Below are 14,956 nucleotides of genomic sequence, written 5' to 3' on the forward strand. Positions count from 1 at the left end.
TGAGCTGGGTAAAGTGGGAGAGTTGCAGCAGACTGTTGATCATCAGAAAGAGAATGTAGACTCAGGATGTTTTCAGCTAGGTCAGAGATCTCTTTATGATTTTCCTCCTTCTGTTGCTTCTCCTCCCCCTCCCTATATTAGCTTGGTTATTGCTCCTAGCCCCACTCCTGGACTGATTTTTGAAGATCTTGGTGCTATGGTTTCTGTGATTTCAAGTCCATTTCAGTCCCTTGAACCAGGGGAAACTTCTCCTAAAACTGATTCCATTGTTGCCTCTAATGAGCTAGGTGATTTGGGTCCAATTCAGGGTGGTAAAGATGTTCTAATAGAGAATGTAGGCTCAGGATGTTTTGAACTAGGCCAGAGATCTCTATCTGAGTCATCTAAACCTCCTGATATTGGTCCTAATATACACTCAGTATGCTCTGATACTGGCCAACCAGGCCCTAGTAGCATGGTTACACTTCATCCTCCTTCTTAATGAAGATTTCCTCTTGGAATGTCCGTGGTTTCAACTGTCCTCTCAAACATAGTGAGGTCAAGGATTTCTTGAAAGACAATAGTATTGATGTTCTTGCTCTCTTGGAAACTAGAGTCAAGGATTGTAATGTTGCTAGTATTGTTAACCAACACTTTGGCAATTGGGTGGTAGTTACTAACTATAGCCACCACTATAATGGTAGAATCTGGGTGTTTCTTAATCCCAGTGCTGTGTCTATTACTCATACCAGTAAGGATGCTCAGTTTATTCATTTGCATTTGCACCATTTTGTTTCCAACTTGGATTTCCATTTAAGCTTGGTCTATGGGAGTAATAATGCTTCTGAGAGGGAATCTCTGTGGGAGGGTCTTTCAAGATCTTCTACTACTGATCCCTGGCTTGTTTTAGGAGATTTCAATATTGTTAGAGATCCTGCTGAGAAGCTTAGCTATACTCCACCTCCCCATCATGAGATGTTGGCTTTTAATAACTGTCTATCCACTTGTCATTTAGATGACCTGGTCAGTACGGGTTGTGACCTCACCTGGACTAATAAGCAAGAGCCAACTACTCGAGTTTGGTCTAAATTGGATAGAGCTTTAGTCAATCCTCTTGGCTTGCTGCTTTTCCTAATTCTTTTGCTCATTTTCCTGAGCCTGGTATTTCTGACCATTCACCTACTTTGGTTCATGTCCTTGATACTTACAAGGTTCCTAAAAGATTTAGCTTCTTAGACTGCTGGATTGATCATTCAGAGTTTATTGGAACTGTCTCTGATGCCTGGAACACTAAGGATAATGGCAGCCCAATGTATTGTTTCTTCCAAAAGCTTTAGTCTGTTAAGAGAGCCCTCATTTCTTTTCACAAGCAACACTTTACTAATCTTTCTCACCATGTAAAGACTGCTAAAGAGGATTTACTTCAATGTCAAGCCCAGCTTGTTAAGGATCCTTTCTCTGCTTCTCTTATTATGGAGGAAAAAACTCTGCTTCAGAAGTACACTAGCCTCAAGACTGCAGAATTAAAATGTTTGCATCAAAGGGCTAAAATTAAGCATATTCAGTATACGGATTGTGGCTCCAAATATTTTTTTTGCTAAACTTTCTGAGAGAAGGAACCAGCAGCAGATTGGCATTATTAACAATATTAATGGTGACAGTTGTACTGGTAGACATGATATAAATCTTGCTTTTCAGAATTATTACCAGGAATTGTTGGGCAAGTGCAGACAGGTTAAAGCCCTTGATCCTAACCTGTTCCTTCATAGTCCTACTCTCTCTTCTTCTGATGGTATATTACTTACCTCTCCTTTAACTCTTAAAGAAATTAAGGATGTTGTGTTTAGTTTGGACAGCAATAGTAGCCCTGGTATTGATGGCTTTTCTGCTGGTTTTTTTAAATCTACTTGGGCTATTATTGGTATGGACCTTAGTAAGGCTGTGTTCTCTTTCTTCAAGAAGCATCATATGGCCAAGCAAGCTAAATCTACTCTCATTACTCTTATCCCTAAGAAACAGGTCCCTTCTTCTGTCATGGACTTTAGACCCATCTCTTGTTGTACTGTTTTTTACAAAATTATCAGTAAAATCCTTGCTAACAGGCTGAAGCAAGTGCTACCCCTTATCATTGGTCCAGAACAAGCTGCTTTTGTGTCTGGTAGAAATATTTTTGAAAATACTATGTTATCTCAGGCTTTGGTTCAAGGTTATGACAGGAAAAATGTTTCTCCTAGATGTCTGGTCAAAGTTGACATTAGGAAAGCTTTTGACTCCTTAAATTGGGATTTTCTGGCTTGTTCTATGAAATTGATAGGCTTCCCTCAACTGTTTACTGATTGGGTGATGGAATGCATTATTAGCCCTGGCTATTCTCTAAAGATTAATGGTGATGTTACTGGGTATTTCTTTGGCCAGAGTGGATTAAGACAAGGGGATCCATTGTCCCCTTATCTCTTTGTTTTGGGTATGGAAGTTCTCTCCAAATACCTCAGACAACTTTGTCAACAACCTCATGTTTCTCACCATCCAAAATGTCATGCTCTGAACCTCACCCACCTAATTTTTGCTGATGATCTCATGATCTTCACCCGTGGAGATTTGCCTTCTGTTGCAGCTGTTTCTGATGCTTTACAAGACTTTGCTCAAGTCTCTGGACTGTTTGCTAACCCTGATAAAACTAATGTATATTTTGGTGGGGTCCCTCATTATTTGCAGGAAAAAAAAGGGTTCTTTCCCTTCCAGGTATCTTGGCTTGCCTCTCAATACTGCTAGGCTTTCTTCTGCAATGTTTGTCCCCCTAGTTATAGCTGTTCAAAAAGCTGTCACCCACTGGTCTGCTCATCTCCTTTCTTATGCTGGGAAAGTACAGCTCCTTAATTCTGTTGTCTTTGGATTGACAATTTTCTGGTGCTCTAGTATCTTCCTTCCTAGGCATATTACTAAGAAGATTTCCAAACTCTGTAAGGATTTTTTCTGGGGTATTCCTTGTGGTGAACGTAGGCATGTCTTTAAAAGTTGGAAGGACATCTCCTCTCCTATTTCTGCTGGGGGATTTAATATTAAAGATCTTGAAATATGGAATATTTCCCTCCTGAGCAGATGAGTCTATTTGCTTGCTCAGAATCACTCAGGGCTTTGGGCTCACTGGGTGCAGCATTATATTTTCAAGGATTCTGATATTTGGCACATTCAATCCAAGCCTTACTCCCCTTATAGTTTTAAAGCTATCCTCACTGCTAGAGATATATTACTCAGTAGAGCTGGTAGCATTTTTAATGCTCAAACTTTGATGCATAGCTGGTCTGCTGCAGGCAAGATGTCTTTACATCATGCCTATCTTTTCCTGAAGAATTCTCCTGCTGCTGGCCCCTGGACCAGTTCTCTTACCCAATGTTGTCAGGATCGGGATTCTACTTTGGATCGATGGGGAGGGTAGGATCGAATCGGTAGAATCGGATCGTAGAATCGCAAGATTCTACAAACTCACTAAATATAATTTTTTATTTGGTTAAAACATATAATTAAAAATCAAAACACTTATTTATTAATATTTATTCATAAAATATTGGTAATTAATGATTTTAGTATCATTGTATGAACAACTTACACGAAATTTGGGTTTTACGGTGTCATTATATAAAAATATATATTAATTTTTTTATTATGGAATCGGATCGTAGGATCGTAAAATCGTAGGATCGTTTTATGATCCCATCTCTAGAAATTTTCAAATTAATAGGATCGTAAGATTCTACAACTATGATAGAATCGTAGGATCCAGGATCGGTCAAGCATTTTTGGATCGTAATATCGTAGAATCGTTGGATCGAATCGCGATTCTGACAACAATGCTCTTACCCATCCCAGAATTTCTCCTAGTCATAAGATCATTTGCCCCTTGGCTGTGCAGAATCAACTTGCTACAATTGATAATCTGCACAGAAGGGGCATTTGCCATGTTAACAGATGTGTGCTTTGTGAAAACAATTTAGAGACTTGTGACCATTTGTTCTTCCATTATCCTTTATCTAGAGCTGTTTGGCAAGCTTTGTTGCATTGGATGGGCATTCTTCAGCATGGGAAGGATCTTATGGAGGAACTACTCTATAGGAGCTCTTATGGAGTGAAGCATTGGAGACATGTGTGGTTTATGGTCTCTCTGGTGGTTAAGGTTCATCAACTATGGGCTGAAAGAAATAGGCGCATTTTTCAAGGGATAAAACAGCATTATAAGGGGCTTGTTCAGAAAATTAAGTACTTGGTTTCTGTCAGGATGTTCTTATGGCATTCTCATCCTGACTATAAACGTATAGTAGAAAGTCTTTGCTCTTAGAATCTGGTTTGTTGTTTTGGGTTTTTCCTTCTTTGCTGGTACGAATTTGTTAGTAGCCTAATAGCTAGTGGATAGTCTTGCAAATGTATTGTAATTTCTCTCTTTTGAGTTGAAATGATAAATCTTTTGCAAAAAAAATTAAATTGATAGTGTAAATCTGAACTGATGGGTAGTGTAAATGTAATTGTTAGGGTTTTAAAAAGTTAGGGTTTTCGCTGTAAGTGTAATTGTTAATGATGTAAGTGTAAATGTAAACAAATGGGTAGTATAAATGTGTAAGTCTATAAGTGTAAATGTGAACAAATGGGGAGTGTAAATGTGAGTCTGTTTATGGGGAGTGTAAATGTGAATGTGATGAAACCCAAAGTGTAAATGTGACGATAGGGGAAGTGTAAATGTAATAAAATGAAAAGTGTAAATCTGAATAAATTGCAAGTCTAAGTCTGATAAGACTATAACTGCAAATTTTAAATGTAAATGTGATCAAACCCAAAGTGTAAATCTGAACAAATGAAAAGTGTAAATGTGAAGAATCTGAAAGTGTAAATGTGAATAAATTGGTAGTGTAAATGTGAATAAATGAAAAGTGTAAATCTGTATAAATTTGAAGTATAAAATTGCGGAAGCTGCAAGTGTAAATGTGAACAAATGAAAAGTGTAAATCTGAACAAATGAAAAGTGTAAATCTGAACAAATGAAAAGTGTAAATGTGAAGATTCTGAAAGTGTAAATGTGAATAAGTTGGTAGTGTAAATGTGAATAAATGAAGTGTAAATGTGAATATAGGGGAAGTGTAAATGTGAAGAATCTGAAAGTGTAAATGTGAATATATTAGGAGTGTAAATGTTAATAAATGAAAAGTGTAAATCTGAATAAATTGTAAGTCTAAGTCTGATAAGACTATAACTGTAAATTTTAAATGTAAATGTGATCAAACCCAAAGTCTAAATCTGAACAAATGAAAAGTGTAAATATGAAGAATCTAAAAGTGTAAATGTGAATAAATTGATAGTGTAAATGTGAATAAATGAAAAGTGTAAATCTGTATAAATTTGCAGAAGCTGCAAGTGTAAATCTGAACAAAATAAAGTGTAAATCTGAAAAAATGAAAAGTGTAAATGTGAAGATTCTGAAAGTGTAAATGTCAATAAGTTGGTAGTGTAAATGTGAATAAATGAAGTGTAAATGTGAATATAGGGGAAGTGTAAATGTGAAGAATCTGAAAGTGTAAATGTGAATATATTGGGAGTGTAAATGTTAATAAATGAAAAGTGTAAATGTGAATATAGGGGAAGTGTAAGTGTGATAAGACTATAACTGTTTAATTGTGATAGATATTCTGTATAACTTCTATAATTTGTGACTTGATTCAGATGGGTCAAGATGAAGAACAACCCGAACATGAAGAACAACCACAAGATACCCCTACTGTTTCCATGAAGTGTCGCCCCAACAGGCTTCTCAAGCTTATTAGTAAGCTTAACAATGCTCAATGAGCATTGTCAGAGGATTGGATTTGGGGGGCCGCTTCATCTTAAACACAGAACTTTCCCGCTTTCATATGTTCCTGAATTTCTCGACGCTTTCAGTGATGGTTCTTATGTTTTCAGGGGGTCGGAGTTGAAGGAGCTTATGGTTACGAAGTATGATGTCTATGACTGTTTCAGTTACCTGTTGGTGAGAGAGAGATGGAAATATTACCCACTGGACATATGCTTGGTGCTGAAGATGAAAAATATAAGCGCATAAAAAATCTGTGGCGGCAAAAATTCAAAGTGAAATCAAATTCTGATTCTATTCCTTTAGGAGACGTCTTTAACCATATTGAGGCGAAGGCATTTAAAGATGGAGGGGATAAATTCTGCCGTCTGTTTGTCCTTCTTAGCATTTCATCATTCCTTGCACCGACGTTGAACAACGGTATTGAAATGAAGCTTTTGAAAGTGGTAGAAGATGTGAGTGCCATTCCGGAGTAAAACTGGTGCTCGTACGTCTTAGAATGTGTAGCTAATGCGGCAGCCGAGTCTCGGAGCGTGCAGTCACATTTGTTTGGTTGTATCCCATTCCTTATGACCACTTATTTTCAGCAGTTTGATTTCCGCGGTAGGAGTTGCCCAGATGACCTTCCACTTATTCAACATTGGGACCTGAAGACTTTATCGAAGAGGATAAAGGATGAGCTGGACAAGGGTCCATTGAGTCGACTAACATCGTCTAAGGTGAAGTACCCCCGATGTCAAAATATGACCTCTGATGAGAAGGACACTGGCAATACGATGTTAGCCATATCTGGCGTGGCCAAGGCGCCATTGGCAAGCCCTACACCTCTCCTGATTTCATCGTCGGGTACAATACCTGATAAGAAGTTTATTCAGATTGAACTTCCACTGGTGTTGAAGATGATGATGAGTTGAAAGCTAGGGCTTTAGATGTAAGTGTTGTGTTATAAATGTTTAATTCAAGTCCTATTATTTTTAATATTTATATTTGAGCAGGTATATGTTATGTATCTGGATTTAAAAGCTATTTTGTTACCAAGTGCAGGGTGTACACGAGCTGTACTTGAAGATTCAAAGGAACGCTATGACCTTCTATGCATGGTATGCGGATGCAACAACAATGATCAAGAACTTAACAACAGGGGCTACTTCTTCAACTGGTCTTGTTCCGTCAGAAGCGATGCAAGATTTTTCAAAGGTGCAAAGTTGAAGGAATATGTTGAAGAAGTTGAAAATATAGCGTCACAAATGAAGATATCTCTTGATAAAGCTCCTTCATTGTCAGATGTTGGGAAGGTGTCCAAGAAAAAACCAAGGCAGCCAAGAAAAAAAAATAAGGTTGAAAAATTCGAGTTTACGCCTACCGTAGAGGGTGTATCACTTGCAGAAGATGCTGATTTGGTTGACAAAGAAGATGATGGGGTGGTGTCACAGATTATGGAGACCGTTGATTTTTATAACACCGCTGAACTGAATAAAGGCTGTCGACGAGAGGAAGAGGAGTGCGGGGGATACGAAACAGACTATGCTCAATTAACGGATCGTCATATTATAGAGATAATTTATAGCCCGACTGAAGTTTCGGAAGCCTTCATGAAGTCCTCATTAAATGGGGAGCAGAAAAGTGGTGAAGGGGAAGTGCCTGTTACTAGTGGCCCCCCTGAGGTGGCTGAACATGTTGTTGAGAAGGATGATTTAGAAGTAGCGGATAAAGTGGACGAGGATGTGGTAGTGCAGTCAACTGAAGATGGTTCATCTTCAGTTCAGTTGAAATTTATTTGGACTTCAGATATTGAGAACACGCTGCAAGGATTGTCAGATATTGGTGACGGTGAAGGTAGGGAGGGCTGTTCACAGAGAGCTCATGATGAGTTTGTGCAGGGTACGGATATGGAGCCGTCTCAAGCAGGGGATAATGATGACTCGCAAGAACAGGGGCCTTCCTATGAACCTGAACCACCGGTGAATGGATTAGCGCCTGGTGAGGCTGTGGATGTTAGCGGTGTTCAGGGGGCGGACCAGCCTGTTGACCAAGCCATTTTCAGTGAAACGAAGTTTTCGGGGGTTTAGTCGACCGTTGTTTTGACCGCAGACCTAAAATATGCAACTCAAGAAGAGTCGGAGATCGGTTGTGGCATAGTTAACGAGCAAGAACAAGGTCCCCCTGCGCAACCAACTTGTCCCGGCTCGGTTCAGAATGAGGTTGTGGCTATGGATGTTGTAGAGGGAGCAGATAAAGTGAATGTTAAAGCACCCTCTTCTGAATTTAAGTTGCCTGAATTTCAGTTGACCTTTTATTCTACTGCAGAGCTAAATAAGGCATTTCAGGGGGTTCTAGGTGAGCATTTTGGAACGACTGATACGGGAGGCCCTTCTGAACCAGCAGTTTCTGCAGCTGGTCGTGAAATATATATCCCCCAGAGTAACCTGAACCACCACCCCTTCCCATTTCATTCAGCTGAGCACCTGCAGTGCATGGATGTGGTCGCCGAGAATCTTGGTTGTACCACTGATTGTGGGGTACCCATGCCCGAGCAGGACTTTATTACGGCAGACCTGCAGTGCAATAAGAATTTATTCAGCAATGTTTTTAGTGTGAGGAAAGACGTCATGGACTACGTCTTTAACAAATCAGAACCTTTTTGAAAGGGTGAGTCCATTAACTTCGATGTCAAACATAGTAATACTGGGACCATTCTGAAGCTGTGTATAAGTCGTCGTATACATTTTTGCCTAATAAAGGGTTTTTTTTAGGGAATAATTGGCAGTATTATCAGAATTTTTTTTCGTGTCACGGGAAGATATGTTAACCCTCGAACCTGGACAAGAAGTTATTTCTTCTGTAATTGATTGTTGGTGCTTACTAATCAATAAGATAATGTATGACCAAACTGCACCAGTTGCATCCTCTCGTTGTTTCTTCGGGCTTAGTCACACCGTATTTTTCCTATCCTCACTTAATCCCATTTGTATAGTTTTCACTTTAATTATAACGTAAGTGTCTAAGTTTAATAGCACTGCCCTTCGTTTGAATAGAGTGCTGCCTTGGATATTTGGAAAGCCAAGAAGAAGGGAATAGTTCTTGACAAAACAGATGAGATCTGGTCTGGGTGGGATGCTTGGATTCAATCCTATGTGTCTCCATTTCAACTTGATTCTGATATGATAAGTGTAATTGTAACAGATGGAAGTGTAGAGGGTCATTGAAAGTGTAGATATGGTCAAATTGGAAAGTATAAATGTTATCACATTGGAAGTGTAAATGTTAGCATATGGAAAGTGTAAATGTGATTATAATGAAAGTGTAAATGTGATTAAATAGAAAGTGGAATTGTGATGATATGGAAAGTGTAAATGTGATTCTAATGAAAGCGTAAATGAGATTATAATGAAAGTATAAATGGGATTAAATAGAAAGTGTAAATGTGATATTATGTAAAGTGTAAATGTGATATTTTGTAAAGTGTAAATGTGATGATATAAAAAGTGTAAATGTGATGATATAGATAGTGTGAATACGATCCTATGCAATGTGTAAATGTGAAATATTGTGAAGTGTAAATGTGATTAAAATAGAAAGTGTAAATGTCACTATATAGAAAGTGTAAATGTGATGATATAGATAGTGTAATGTGATCCTATGCAAAGTGTAAATGTGAAATATTGTGAAGTGTAAATGTGATTAAAATAGAAAGTGTAAATGTCACTATATAGAAAGTATAAATGTGATGATATGGATAGTGTAAATGTTATATTATGAAAAGTGTAAATGTGATCATATGCAAAGTGTAAATGTAAAATATTGTGAAGTGTAACTGTTATGGGTTTGTTCTCACATGCTCCAGGTCTTCATCCCGGTATTATCTGGCAATAATGATCATTACAGCTGTGCTTGCATAAACTTCGCATCCGAGCATATAGAGTATCTAGACAACCGTTCTTACGATGATGATTTTGAAAAGCTTCCATATTTTGGAATTGCGCGTATTGCGGTAATAACTATAAACAACATTCATAAATTACCTTTAGTGTATATGTATTCTGGAAATGTAAATGTTGTATTTAAATTGACTATTTTTTTAAATACCTTTGCTGTGTGACTTAATGGGCAAGTTTCTGGAGTCTAAAGGGATTGCCAAAGGTTCAAAGGTTGGCGGGTTTAATTTTGTCAATGTAGAATTTAAATGGCAAGGTAGGGGTTATTCGAGGTTTGACTGCGGGGTTTACATGATGATACACATGTTGCTTTTCTATGGGAAACCTTTTGACTGTGCCCTAGGGGAGAGGGACGTTATCAACCTCATCCGGGCTGAAGTTGTGTCGATCCTGGTCCTGAGTGACCTTAACAAAGTGAGGGAAGACGTTCGGCAAAGGATATCCCAATTCAAGGCAAAGCATGCTCAAGTACTGAATTCGGGCTCGAATGCTGCACAGAAGCGGAATCTGGACGATGAGGAAGAGATTACTTACAGTAAGCGGCCCCGTACCTCAAACCCAGCCCCTAACCGTGTAGAAGGAAGCCCCGTGGTCAAACCTGTAGCCATACCTGCGGAAAGGAGCTCTATGGTCATATCTGCAGCTGTGCAGTCTTCAGGAAGCTTACCCATGTCAGCCATAAGGAGCCGCCCTCGGGGCGGGGGGATGGTCTGGAATGCTCACTCGGTTGTGGGGCTGCTGGTACTCAGACTCTTGTTGTCTCCACCTTCTTACGGAACAATCAAACTTTGGTCAGGGGTGTTAGATCGTATCGAAAGCATGCAGGGGACTATTGCTTCTTAGATGACCACAACTTTGAAAATTCGTTAGTATCTCTCCAATTGTTATAACGTGTGAAATTAATTACGATATTGAATTTTTAAAGAATTTCTATATTTAATTGATTACTAAACCTGGGTTTCACTGCAGTGAATCAATATCTTGGTTCAGTAGGCATGCTGTACTACGTCGGTCAGACATCATGTCCATGCTTCCTGAGGTTGTAGTGTTGCCAGTTGTGATTTAGTCTTGGGCTGTGTTGCTCAACCACTTGGAGTCGGCTGAATACTTACTTCCTAGGATGGCCTTCTTTGGGTTACGTCATATGGTACGCCCCCCAAAGCCTAAAAGTCATACATTATTTTCATGGTTATTATGTAGTCTAATCACTTCTATGAACATGAGTGTATCATGCAGCTCTTGGATATACCTGAACTAGGTTCACAGTCCAATGCCATTAATGATCGGCTGTACCTAATTTGGGATACCTTCATCCAGGACTGATAAAACTTTCAACCTGAATGCTGAGTTTATCTTCATACCCGTCAACATTGGTGGGCACTTTGCATGCATATGTATAAATTTCAAAGCACAAACGATCGATCTCCTTGACTACCAACCTCATCCCAACTGGGACCAGTCTGAAATGTGCAAAGTTGCTCGTCTTGTTGTAAGTCTGATGCCAATAATCACTTTCGAAAAGGATGAACAATATATTGTTTATTTAATTTTACGTGCTTTCATTGCAGGCATCAGCTATTAGCGATTATTTGGATGCCACAACCGTCGACAAGGGATACAAGATTACTAGCTTTGAGCATCGGTAAATCCCGTTCAGGCGCCAAATACCCCTTCCTAACATAACAGAATCAGGGATATTCTGTATGATGTATATGCTGATGTACGAGGGTGAACCTTTTGAGCATCCAGACTTGGAGAGGAAGAAGAATCGACGGTACTTGGTAGTCGAGTTAGTGGCGATCCTTGTACTAGCTGACATAAACATCAACAGAGACGTTTTCCGGTGAAGGTGGATGAGTTTATAGCTGGAAAAGATGAATTATGGGGGAAGTTACAAAAGAAGCGCAAAGTGAAGAATGTTTTGGTGAAAAAGTAAACCATTTGGGGACATATTGTTTTTTTTTGTTGTTCTTGACTATTCGTATTTTGGTTGGCAATGTTGAAACTAATGACTGTAATGCTATCGGTTTTTTGTGGACATGTCAGGCAGTTGTTATGATAATTGACAATCAATTGAAATTGAATTTTAGTTTCATTCAGATTCAAAGTGTAAATGTCGATATCCAAAGTGTAAATGTGACGATATTCAAAGTGTAAATGTGTCATTCACATGAAAGTGCCTTTGAGAGTGTAAATGTGATGAGATGGGAAGTGTAAATTTGATGAGGTGGGAAGTGTAAATGTTAACACACTGAAAGTGTAAATGTGTCATACGCATGAAAGTTTCATTGAATAAGGTAGGGTTCGATTTGATTTAATAAGTTGAAATGTGACGATATCCAAAGTGTAAATGTGACGATATCCAAAGTGTAAATATGTCATTCACATGAAAGTGCTTTTGCGAGTGTAAATGTGATGAGATGGGAAGTGTAAATGTTAACACACTGAAAGTGTAAATGTGTCATACGCATGAAAGTTTCATTGAATAAGGTAGGGTTAGATTTGATTTTATAAGTGTAAATGTTACTTGAAATAACATTATCCATTAATATAAGTTCAAGTAACATAATGTTTGGCAATCCAATAAAACAGAGACATTTTGGTCTTATGACAGTGTAACTCTGACGCAGGTGAAAGTTACGCTGCCATGAGACCAATTCCTAATCCCTCGTTCCAGTGATAGCACATCAAAGTTTAAAGTTACACATTCAAAATACAAAAGCTACATTATCACTGCTGTGACGTCTATTCTTCTTCTGATTCCAGCTCTTCCTCCTCCTCTCCTTCATCTTGTTCTGGGTCAGACGACCCCTCGCACAATGGTGTGTGTGCTGAAAAGAGGTTAGGGCAGTTCCTCTTGTCTTGATTTGCCATTCTCTTGCAATTCTTACACTTGCGCTTGGGTTTTCTAGCCAAGGCCAGTGCTTTTATTTTGGCTGACAACATCCTTTTACTGCTACCCTTGTTTTTCGAATTCTTAGGTGGTAATATCGTCACTACCTCACTGGTCGTACAATGCAGAATTTGCTCCTTTTGTTGATTTTTATTCAACACTTCCCCTAATGGTGATACGATATCCTTAAATCCCCTAATTATAGCGGAGAAGCTTTCAACATCAGTCACACCTTTGCCTCGAAGGAGCCCTACAGCCTGATGAACCTCCGACCACATTTTTGTCATTGCAATTTATTTTTCATCGATAATTCCCATGTTCTCTGTTCCTTCATCATTACAATTGAACATCCTTAATCGGAGATACTCTTTTGTCCATCTATTTACGACATAATCGTCTGGTATAGTCTTCATCCCATTTGCTGAAAAAATCCATATTATATGGCGACATAGGATGCCGGTTCTTTCAAACATTCTACAACTGCAGCTTGCTTTACGTGTACCTGGGTCATCAGTTAAGGCTATCATGTACGTGTGAATGTTGCTAACAGTGTAAGTAATTATATGGAAAGTGTAAATGTTATTATATGGAAAGTGTAAATGTTATATTATGGAAAGTGTAAATGTCATATTATGGAAACTGTAAATGTTATATTATGGAATGTGTAAATGTTATATTATGGAAAGTGTAAATGTCATATTATGGAAAGTGTAAATGTTACGATATGGAAAGTGTAAATGTGATGATATGGAAAGTGTAAATGTGACGATATGGAAAGTGTAAATTAAATTACCTGGACTGTATGAAACTTAAAAATTCTTTCCCCTGGTCGAATCTTTGATAGTAGTCACCTCTAGCTCGCCTATCTCAGTGAAACCTCCGGTTCTACATGTATCAATTGAGTATATGGCCTCTTCCTTGAAGGTGTAGAAAGCTGAATAGGTGTACACCTTTGCAACATGACTCTCTAACGCCAGATGTGTTGACGTCTTCGCGGACGAGTGCTTACCATTGTTGTCAAGCTGCTTTTGTGTATGCCTTTGTTGGTCCGTAGCGCTCTCAAAACGCATCCAAAAGTCAACCAATGTTCCTGACTTATGCTCAAACCTCTTAGAAAAGCTATTTTTGCTCTCTGATCTTTGAGTCGTCCTCATAACAGCCGCCATCTTCAAGTCTCTACTATGCGCCATCACGCACTGTCCCCTTATAGCATACGTATCCGCAAACCAATCATTGGCACCAATTCCATGCTCTTCAATAATTTTCTCCCACATAGCATCAAATTCTGCTGCTTCAAGTTCCTCATCCCATATAATTTCATTAAGTTTAGACATGAAGTCATTATAATGACTCCTATAGACACCAAACTTACTGGGCATTTTGTTCATTATATGCCACATATAAAACCGATGGCGCGCTGTCTTGAAAACAAGAGGGACAGATTTGATAATCCCCGGGTCCTGATCTGTAATTATGTTCTCGGGTTCCTTACCCCCCATTGCATGCAAAAATCGGCTGAAAACTCAATTAAATGACTCATAATCTTCCCTTGCAATTAGAGCCCCACAAAACGTCACTGAACGTTTATGGTGATCCACACCGGTGAACGGTGTGAAAACCATAGAATACTTATTTGTGGAGTAAGTTGGGTCGAATGACACCGCATCACCAAATAGCTTGTAGTTCTCTCGGGCAGTACCGTCCGCCCATATAGCCCTACATAGGCTGCCATCATCATCAAGATCGTAGTCAAAGTAGAAACCTATTCTTGTTTCAGTCATTTCCTTAAAATGGTCTACGAACAACTGACCATCACGTTCGTGAATGAAATATTTAACATCCCTATGGATGTTCTTAAAATCATTTAAGCTTGCCCCAATGTTTTCGAATCCATTCCTGTTCGTTGCACATTTTGTAGGTCTTCGTTGCTCCTATCTTCAGCTGTCAATTAATAACAGATATTGAGATAATAACAGATATATATAAAGTTAAATTATTTATTGAATTAATATTGACAGTGATGATATATTACTAACCCTTGAGTTCGAAACGATTATCATCTTGTGATAATCTATTATGTTGCGCGACAATTTCTGGAACTCTCTGTCCTTAAGTGAGATAAGCTCGTGATTGTGACCCTCGTGGAATCGGTCAATTACTAGAACACCATTCTTCATATATAGTCTTATCCTCGCTTTACACCCCACTCTTGTGACTCTGAATCTCTTCTGTGAATGCTCTCCAATTAGTCTGTCACTCTGATCTTTACTCGGCGCCATGTGAGTGAAACCTTCTCGATTGCAAACAACAAGCTTT

General features: G+C 38.7%; 1 protein-coding gene across 1 annotated transcript; it reads right to left on the bottom strand.

Annotated features, from left to right (window-relative positions):
* Positions 1–13,449: 13,449 nt before the first annotated feature.
* On the bottom strand, positions 13,450–14,019 carry LOC141617572 (protein FAR1-RELATED SEQUENCE 9-like). The gene has a single exon (XM_074434757.1). The coding sequence runs from the start codon at positions 14,017–14,019 to the stop codon at positions 13,450–13,452; it is 570 nt and encodes a 189-aa protein (XP_074290858.1).
* Positions 14,020–14,956: the final 937 nt, after the last annotated feature.

Source organism: Silene latifolia, chromosome X, assembly GCF_048544455.1.
Source record: "Silene latifolia isolate original U9 population chromosome X, ASM4854445v1, whole genome shotgun sequence".
Lineage (NCBI taxonomy): Eukaryota > Viridiplantae > Streptophyta > Magnoliopsida > Caryophyllales > Caryophyllaceae > Silene > Silene latifolia.